The sequence below is a fragment of the Equus asinus genome, chromosome 20 (assembly GCF_041296235.1).
Source record: "Equus asinus isolate D_3611 breed Donkey chromosome 20, EquAss-T2T_v2, whole genome shotgun sequence".
NCBI classification, from domain to species: domain Eukaryota; kingdom Metazoa; phylum Chordata; class Mammalia; order Perissodactyla; family Equidae; genus Equus; species Equus asinus.
The window spans coordinates 19,458,884-19,468,875 of record NC_091809.1 but is presented as its reverse complement, the minus strand read 5'-3'; the positions used below and the strand labels follow the sequence as shown (position 1 = coordinate 19,468,875).

Sequence of the window (9,992 nt, the reverse complement as noted above, 5' to 3'; positions counted from 1 at the left end):
GGAAGATTGGCACACGTTAGCTCAGGTCTAATCTTCCTTAAGCAAAAAAAGAGGAGAAAAGAAGAATTGACAACGTATGTTATCTCAAGCCAAATTTTCTTCAGCAAAGAAAAAAGAAGAACAAAGATGGAAAAACAGTCAAGACATAAAATACATACATTAAGGTTCAACTTCTTCAAAAAAATGTAATTTACAAACTTGAGAGAGATACATTTGCGTTGATGAAACAGTAACATTGAATTCTATTGCAATTTTGGAGGGCAAATAGGATCAAATATAGGCAATTTCCTAGGATTCAACCTCATAGAAGAACATCAAACAAATTATAAATTCAGAATTGAGTATTGCATTTGCCATTGGGGGAGAAGGTGTGATATGACTGGAGCACCTTCAAGTGGATTCTCTGGTGGTAGCATTGCTTTATTTCTTTATCCAGGTGATAGATATATGTGTTCCATTATGTTGCTGTTCTTTAAGAAGTATAAATACATTTTCTACACTACTTTGTACATAATTTAACAGGAAAAACTTAGGAAGGGACTTTATATTCCAGATTGTAGACAGTTTCTCCCATAGGCTTCTAATATTTAACTTATGCATTTCAAATGTCAAAGTGCAGCAGGATCTCAGAAAGTGCCTATTGAAGGTGTGAATCCTTTCACATTTCTGCATAGATCCAAAGTCTGTAGGTCTTGTGCAAGGTCCGGTAAACTTCCTGATGTACAAAAGCCACAGCTGACTCATTTTTGCCAGTGTCCTGTGGAAGTCAATGCAGCAATCTTTAAACTACAAGATATGGTGACACCAGTAAGGGAGCTGACCTCAAATTATGGTGCTGAACGTAATGTCTCTCTCTCTTCCTTCCATGATGACCATCAGAGAAGGCTCCCTGGACACTTGATTCTCCTGGGAGACCTCCATCATTTTCACCCACCAACCCACAGAAATTATTCTAATGGCCCTGCTTTTTTCTGCTTTTGAAAAAAATGACCCTCCTAATTCTGCCAGCTTTCATGTTCTGCTGTGCTGTTTTAAACTCAACATTTCCTTCTAAGTCTGAAGTCTACCTCCATAGAAAATAATTTTCTTCATAGAGACACATTAAAAGTTTTTGCAGGAGAGGCCAAAGACAAGCCATTCTCTAAAAATTCAATGATTAATTCATGTTACCCAACCATGTTCTCTGTTCTCCAGCAGAGATGAATGAGAAACACAGCAAGATGAAGTGACTGGGGAGAAAGTAAAAACTCAGGTATATTATTACAAATAAATCAATAGGAAGGAATCATAGCAAACAAACTGTGAGGAAAATAATACCAGTCTTTGCTCTTCCAAGATAATAATGCTTCATATGATCATGTTATTCATACCTGAAAAGGCTGCTGATAAATATTACTAATATGGTAAATAAATTTCATTATTGAGATCATTATTCATTATTGAGAAAACTATATGAGAGCAAAATAGTAACTAGATTAATGAATATCAGCAAGATATGGACAACATATGCATATGGATAGTAGTTAAAGTTCACTGAGTACTTTTTATGTGCCAAGCATTGTTGTGAACATCTGTAGCGGTTATGAGGTTGACTTCTTAATACGAATTACATTCCAGATGATGAGTTAGTCAAAACCTCTCATAGTAATAATTTTCCCCAGTCAAGGAATTACATCGAGAAGGAACTGATGATTCTACTCTTAGTGATGAAAGGAAGAGATCGACTCCATAGAAAGATACATTAACAGCAGATCATCTATGAACCACAGGCCCTGGGAAGGACGGTCAGTTTTCTGTTTCATCTGGATATGTTTGCTCCATCTGTTGCAACCATATGGGCCACGAGGAGAACAAGACCTAGGATGAAGCCACCACAGAGAGGAATGTATGAAGCCGTACCTTCCAGTTCCTGTATGCTCGTTAACTCTGAAGACCTTATAAGGAAAGAAAACTTTACTTTTTGCTAGATTTATTGAGGTATAATTGACAAAATTGTATAAAATTAAGGTGTTCAATATGGTGATTTGATATATGTGTATATTATGCATTGATTACCACAAGAAAGTTAGTTAACACATCTGTCACCTCGTAACTCTATTGTTTGAGCACAATAGCCTCAGGGTTTCTTTTTTTTAATACAATGAAAGGATTCCTCACTGATAAAGTTCAATTACCTCCTATAACATTAAACCACTAAGATAATCCCATAATGCCATTTTATACAAGATAAAGTGTAGTGGATGTTAATGTTTCCTCGCCCAGTTACTGGACTCAACAGCTACTGAATTGAGGTATGAAATATTAGCTTCCTTGCCTCACAGTGGTTCAAACTCTGAAGGGAAATTCTTGTGGCCAGAACCATGGAACAAGGCAGTAGCAGCCTCTGACAGTCACCGCAGCCTCGATTAGCTCTTTTCCCTGCCCTATCCACTTTGCCGAATTCTCTTCTTCTAAAAACGTTCCTTTCAAAATCACTATTACAATCTGACTCAGGTGCTCCTTCTAAGGAATCTGACTCAGAAACTGAGATTAGAGACTGGGAATTACTGGACAAGCATCACAGATCTATATAAAGTGCAAATTCGGTCTCCACTCCAAGTGAAAATGTGCCAGGCTATTATGCTATCTGGTCATTTTAGAAGATGGTGATGGAAGTCAAGCATTCTGGTTCACACTGAATTCCTTTCACTTTTATCATTCTAGAAATGGCAGCCAAAGCAGATGACAAAATCATTGAAAAGAAGGTACCCTCCCACTGATTTTTCTCAAGGCTCTTTTCATGTCCCTGTTTCTTAGGTTGTAGATGAAGGGGTTCAACATGGGAGTGACCACAGTGTACATCACTGAAGCTACTCCCATTTTCCTGGAAGAGTGTGTAAATGCAGAACTAATGTATACCCCCACACCTGTCCCATAGAATAAGGATACAACTGAGAGGTGAGACCCACAGGTTGAAAAAGCTCTATACTTTCCACCTGATGATGCCATTCTTAAAATAGAAGAAGAAATTAGAGTATAAGAGAAAATGATTCCAAAGGGAGGAACAGCACCAAATATGCCAGCTGCAAAATAAAGCAGGAAGCTATTGATGAGGGTATCAGAACAGGCAAGCTTGATGACCTGAGAAATTTCACAGAAGAAAAAGGGGATTTCCATGTCTGTACAGAAGGACAGTCTCAGTACCATCAGACTGTGGAGGAGGGCATTCAAAATGCTAATGAACAGACAGAGTAGAATCAGCAATCCACACAGGTGGGGGTTCATGATAACCATGTACCTCAGTGGGTGACAAATGGCTACATAGCGATCATAGGCCATAACCACAAGGAGAAAATTTTCTAAATTAGCAAAACTCAGGACAAAGCAGGCCTGTGTGAGGCAGCCTATATAAGTGATGCTCTGATTCTGAGTTTGAATGTTCAGCAGTATCTTTGGGATTGTGGTGGTGCTTAAGCAGATGTCAGCAAAAGACAGATTGGAGAGAAAGAAGTACATTGGGGTGTGCAGATTGGAGTCAGAGATGATAGCCAGGATGATGAGCAGGTTTCCCAAGATGGTGACCAGGTACATGAACAGAAACAGAATGAAGATGAGGGACTGCATTTCTGGATCCTCTGTCACTTCCATTAGAAAGAATTCTAGAACACCTGTTTGGTTTCTGGGTTCCATGTTTTTGATCTGCTGGAAAAGAGAAGTTCACAAAGCAATCAGACCTGTGATCCGACACCAGGAGCATCACCAGTGGCAAACACACTCTTGAGAAGGGAAGGAGATGAATGGATGGAAATGCCAAGAGGGTGCCTTCTGTAAGTATGTCGTTACTATTTTAAAAGATCTGAAGATGATATAGCAGAGTGTCAATATCTGTTACTTAAGGAAAAGGTTAAAGATGGTCATTATCCTACTTTTCTTTTATTAAGGAAGATTGGCCCTGAGCTAACATCTGGGCCTATCTTCCTCTGTTTTTTATATGTGGTACACCTGACACAGCACAGCTTGATAAGCAGTGCATAGGTCAGTGCCCAGGATCTGAACTGGTGAACCTCAGGCCACCGAAGCAGAGCACACTAACTTAACCACTACGAACGGTGGTCATTTTTTAAAAATTACTTTATTTATACCATTCTTATTATTTAAAACTTTGGTAATTTAATAAGCAAAATTTATAGACTAGGGAGGCACCTTGAAGATTCTGTCTGAATCCCCCAAGACCTCAGTTCCATGTGATAAAAATAACACAAAGGTGTCAAGGACCAGGAACGGAAAAATAAAGTGAAAAGTAGCAACCCTTCTGTAACCTACCACCACCACAGGAATACGAGTAAATGTTCGAGAATTTTAGTAAGACTCATCCTGTTTTAGAAGAGGCAGATTTCTGCTCAGGAAGAAAATGGTGCTCGCCATAGTAGACAAGTTGAGTAGATAAGAAGTACATCCATACTGGTGCAAAGGTATAAGAAAACATTTAAAGAAGGTGACAGACAGTCAGGAAGACCGTAGGTGAGTCAGTTCTAATCATGGCATGTATTCACTCTGTTCACAGCTTCCCTGGCTGAACCTGTAGTAAAACATCTGCCCTCATATCCCAACACGGACTAAGGGAACTTTTGTTACCTGGCTGGCATCACAGCAGAATGGCGCTCAACATCCCCTCTGAATGTACCATCTGGGAGTCTGTCTTCAGGAAATGCAAAGAGATTGAGTGAGACACTGGGCTCTGACACCTGAGGGGCCATCTATCTGAGGAGGCTCGGCTGTGTTACTTCTTTTCTGTGGAAGGATTGTTGAAGAAAGTGGTTACAGGCAGACTGCAGTCTCTGTGTCCCCAGAGGCTCAATTCCCAAAACTCCTCATTAGCCAAGCAATTTTATTGTCCTTGAGATCCCAGAGCAGTGCAAATCCTTAAAGACCAAGATTCCAGAGGGAAGAATAAAAATAGCTTCTTTCCTGACTCTGAGGCCAGCTGTACACCGTTCACAATACAATTTATAAAGAAATAGAATAAACAGTCCTAAAATGCCTATGGAACCACAAAAGACCCCAAATACTCAAACTGATCTTGAGGAGGAAGAACAAAGCTGGAGACATCACACTTTCTTATATCAAATTATATTACAAAGCCAGAGTAATCAAAACAGTACGGTACTGGTTAAAAGCAGACAAGTAGACCAGTGGAACAGAATAGAGAGCCAAGAAATAAACTCACTTGTATATTGTCAACTAATCTGTTCTTTTTTTATTGAATAACATTGCTTTATAACATTATACAAATTTCAGTTGTATATGTTTAAGTTTCAGTTTCTGTGTAGACTACATCATATTCACTTCCCAAAGGCTTATTACCATTCATCAACGTACACATACGCCCTATCACCCTTTTTGCCCTCCTCCCTCCCCACTTCCCCTCTGGTAGCACCAGTCTAATCTCTGTATCTATGTGTTTGTTTGTTGTTGCTGTTTTTATCTTCTACTTATGAGTGAGATCATATGGTATTTGACTTTCTCTGTCTGATACCCTCAAGGTCCAACCAGGTTGTCACAAATGGCAAGATTTCATCTTTTTTATAGAAGAATAGTATTCCATTGTGTGTATATACCACTTCTTCTTTATCTGATCATCCATTCATGGGCACTTAGGTTGTTTGCAAGTCTTCACTATTGTGAATAATGCTGCAATGATCATAGGGGTGCATATATCTTTATGCATTCATGTTTTCATAGTCATTGGATAAGTACCCAGAAGTGGAATAGCTGGATCACATGGTAGTTTTATTCTTCATTTTTTTGAGGAATCTCCATACTGTTTTCCATAGTGGCTGCACCAGTTTTCATTCTCACCAGCAGTGTAGGAGAACTCCCTTTTCTCCACATCCTTTCCAGTGCTCATTATTTCTTGTATTGTTAATTATCGCCATTCTGACAGGCATGAGGTGATATCTCATTGTAGCTTTGATTTGCATTTCTCTAATTATTAGTGATGTTCAGAATATTTTCATGAGTCTGTTGGCCATCTGTATATCTTCTTTCGAAAAAAAGTTTGTTCAGATTTTTTGCCCAATTTTTAATTGTGTTCTTTGTTTTTGTTGTTATTCAGATGCATGAGTTCTTTATATATTTTGGATATTAATCACTTATCAGGTATATGGTTTGCAAATATCTTCTCCCAATTGTTAGGTTGTCTTTTCATCTCGTTGATGGTTTCCTTTGCGGTGCAGAAGCTTTTTAGTTTGTTGTAGTCCCATTTGTTTATTTTTTCTTTTGTTTCCCTTGCCTGGTGAGACATGGTATTTGAAAAAATGCTGCTAAGACCAATGTCAAAAAGCATGCTGCCTATGTTTTCCTCTAGAAGTTTTATGGTTCCAGGTCGTACCTTAAAGGCTTTAATCCATTTTGAGTTAATTTTTGTGTATGGCATAAGATAATGATCTACTTTCATTCTTTTGCACATGGCTGTCCAGTTCTCCCAGCACCGTTTATTGAAGAGACTTTGTTTTTCCATTGTATGTTCTTGGCTCCCTTGTCAAAAATTAACTGTCCATAGATTTGTGGGTTTATTTCTTGGCTCTCAATTCTGTTTCATCGGTCTGTGTGTCTGTTTTCACGCCAGTACCATGCTGTTTTGACTACTACGGCTTTGTAGTATATTCTGAAATCAGGGAGTTTGATACCTCCAGCTTTGATCTTTTTTTCAGGATTCCTCTGGTTGTTCGGGGTCTTTTGTCGTTCCATATAAATTTAGGATTCTTGTATTTCTGTGCAAAATGTCATTGGAATTTGATAGGGATTGCAATGAATCTATAGATTGTTTTAGGAAGTATGGGCATTTTAACTATGTTAATTCTTCTAATCCAAGAGTATGGAATACCCTTCCGTTTTTTTGTGTGTCATATTCAATTTCTTTCAATAATGTTTTGTGGTTTTCTGCATACAGGTCTTTCACCTCTTTGGTTACATTTATTCCTAGTTATTTTATTATTTTTGTTGTGATTCAAATAGGAATATATACTTAATTTCTCTTTCTGCTACTTTGTTAGTGTATAGAAACACAACTTTTTTTATTGAGTTAATGATAGGTTACAATCTTGTGTGATTTCAGTTGTACATTAATGTTTGTCATTCGTGTTGTAGGTGCACCACTTCACCCTTTGTGCCCACTCCCCACCCCACCTTTCCCCTGGTAGCCACTAATCTGCTCTCTTTGTCCACATTTTTAAATTCCTCATATGAGTGAAGTCATACAGAGATTATCCTTCTCTAACTGGCTTATTTCACTTAACATAATTCCCTCAAGGTCCATCCATGTTGTTGCAAATGGGATGATTTTGTCCTGTTTTGCAGCTGAGTAGTATTCCATTGTATATATACACCACAACTTCTTTATCCATTCTTCTGTTGATGGGCACTTAGGTTGCTTCCATGTCTTGGCTATTGTAAATAATGCTGCAATGAACATTGGGGTGCATAGGACTTTTGGAATTGCTGACTTCAAGCTCTTTGGATAGATACCCAGTAGTGGAATAGCTGGATCGTAGGGTAGTTCTATTTTTAATTTTTTGAGGAATCTCCATACTGTTTTCCATAGTGGCTGCACCAGTTTGCATTCCCACCAGCAGTGTATGAGGGTTCCATTCTCCCAGCAACCTCTCCACATTTGTTACTATTAGATTTAGATATTTTTGTCATTCTAATGGGTGTAAGGTGATATCTTAGTGTAGTTTTGATTTGCATTTCCCTGATGATCAGTGATGATGAACATCTTTTCATGTGCCTGTTGGCCATCCATATATCTTCCTTGGAGAAATGTCTGTTCATGTCTCCAGCCCATTTTTTGATCGAGTTGTTTGATTTTTTGTTGTTGAGTTGTGAAAGTTCTTTATATATTATGTATATTAAGCCTTTGTCAGATATATGACTTGCAAATATTTTTTCCCAGTTAGTGGGTTGTTTTTTGTTTCAATCGTGTTTTCACTTGCCTTGAAGAAGCTCTTTAGTCTGATGAAGTCCCATTTGTTTATTCTTTCTATTGTTTCCCTTCTCTGAGAAGACATGGTGTCTGAAAAGGTCCTTTTAATACTGATGTCAAAGAGTGTACTGCCTACGTTTTCTTCTAGAAGGCTTATGGTTTCAGGTCTCACCTTTAGGTCTTTGATCCATTTTGAGTTTATTTTGGTGAATGGTGAAAAAGAGTGGTCAATTTTCATTCTTTTACATATGGCTTTCCAGTTTTCCCAGCACCATTTGTTGAAAAGACTTTCTTTTCTCCATTGTATGCCCTCAGCTCCTTTGTCAGAGATAAGCTGTGCATAGATGTGTGGTTTTATTTCTCGGCTTTCAATTCTGTTCCATTGATCTGTGCACCTGTTTTTGTACCAGTACCATGCTGTTTTGATTAATGCAGCTTCGTAGTAAGTTTTGAAGTCAGTGATTGTGATGCCTCCAGTTTTGCTCCTTTTTCTCAGGATTGCTTTAGCAATTCAGGGTCTTTTGTTGCCCCATGTAAATTTTAGGATTCTTTGTTCTAATTCTGTAAAGAATGTCATTGGGATTCTGATTAGGATAGCGTTGAATCTGTAGATTGCTTTAGGTAGAACGGACATTTTAACTATGTTTATTCTTCCAATCCATGTACATGGAATGTCTTTCCGTCTCGTTATGTCGTCATCCAATTCTCTCAGAAAGGCCTTGTAATTTTCCTTATATAGGTCCTTCACTTCCTTAGTTAAATTTACCCCAAGATATTTTATTCTTTTTGTTGTGATTGTAAATGGTATTGTGTTCTTGAGTTCTTTGTCTGTTAGTTCGTTATTAGAATATAGAAATGCTACTGATTGATGCAAATTGATTTTATACCCTGCAACTTTGCTGTAGTTGTTGATTACTTCTAAGAGTTTTCCTATGGATTCTTTGGGGTTTTCAATATATAAGATCATGTCGTCTGCAAACAGCAAGAGTTTCACTTCTTCCCTCCCTGTTTCGATTCCTTTTATTCCTTTTTCTTGCCTGATTGCTCTGGCCAGGACCTCCAGTACTTTGTTAAATAAGAGTGGTGATAGAGGGCATCCTTGTCTCGTTCCTGTTTTCAGGGGGATGGCACTCAGTTTTTGCCCATTGAGTATGATGTTGGCTGTGGGTTTGTCATATATTACCTTTATTATGTTGAGGTAGTTCCCTTCTATGCCCATTTCGTTCAGATTTTTTATCATAAATGGCTGTTGGTTCTTGTCAAATGCTTTCTCTGTATCTATTGAGATGATCATGTGGGTTTTTTTCCCCAGCTAGTTGATGTGGTGTATCACGTTGATTGATTTGCGGATGTTGAACCATCCCTGTGTCTCTGGTATGAATCCCACTTGATCATGATGTATCATCCTTTTGATGAATTGCTGAATTCTGGTTGCCAAAATTTTGTTTAGAATTTTTGCATCTATGTTCATCAGTGATATTGGCCTATAGTTCTCTTTTCCTTGGTGTCCTTGTCAGGCTTTGGTATCAGCATGATGTTGGCCTCATAGAATGTGTTAGGAAGTGTTCCATCCTCCCTAATTTTTTGGAATAGTTTGAAAAGGATAGGTATTAAATCCTCTCTGAAAGTTTGGTAGAATTCCCCAGGGAAGCCATCTGGCCCTGGGGTTTTATTCTTTGGGATGTTTTTGATTGCTACTTCAATCTCTTTCCTTGTGATTGGTCTGTTCAAATTGTCTGCTTCTTCTTGAGTGAGCTTTGGGAGATTGTAGGAGTCCAAGAATTTATCCATTTCCTTTAGGTTATCCATTCTGTTAGCATAGAGTTTTTCGTAGTATTCTCTTATAATCCTTTGTATTTCTGCAGAGTCTGTTGGTATTTCTCCTCTTTCATTTCTGATTTTGTTTATTTGAGCTTTCTCCCTTTTTTTCTTTGTAAGTCTGGCTAGGGGTTTGTAAATTTTATTTATCTTCTCAAAGAACCAGCTCTTTGTTTCATTGATCCTTTCTACCACCTTTTTCATTTCAATA

At 38.1% G+C, this 9,992-nt stretch overlaps 1 protein-coding gene across 1 annotated transcript; it reads right to left on the bottom strand.

Annotated features, from left to right (window-relative positions):
• Positions 1–2,730: 2,730 nt before the first annotated feature.
• LOC106825768 (olfactory receptor 7G2-like) lies at positions 2,731–3,669 on the bottom strand. Its single transcript, XM_014832740.3, has one exon. It carries the CDS (start codon positions 3,667–3,669, stop codon positions 2,731–2,733), a length of 939 nt encoding a protein of 312 aa, XP_014688226.2.
• Positions 3,670–9,992: the final 6,323 nt, after the last annotated feature.

Bases quoted from the DNA above. Each gene is read 5' to 3' on its own strand.
- LOC106825768 (XM_014832740.3), bottom strand. From the start codon at position 3,669: ATGGAACCCAGAAACCAAACAGGTGTTCTAGAATTCTTTCTAATGGAA.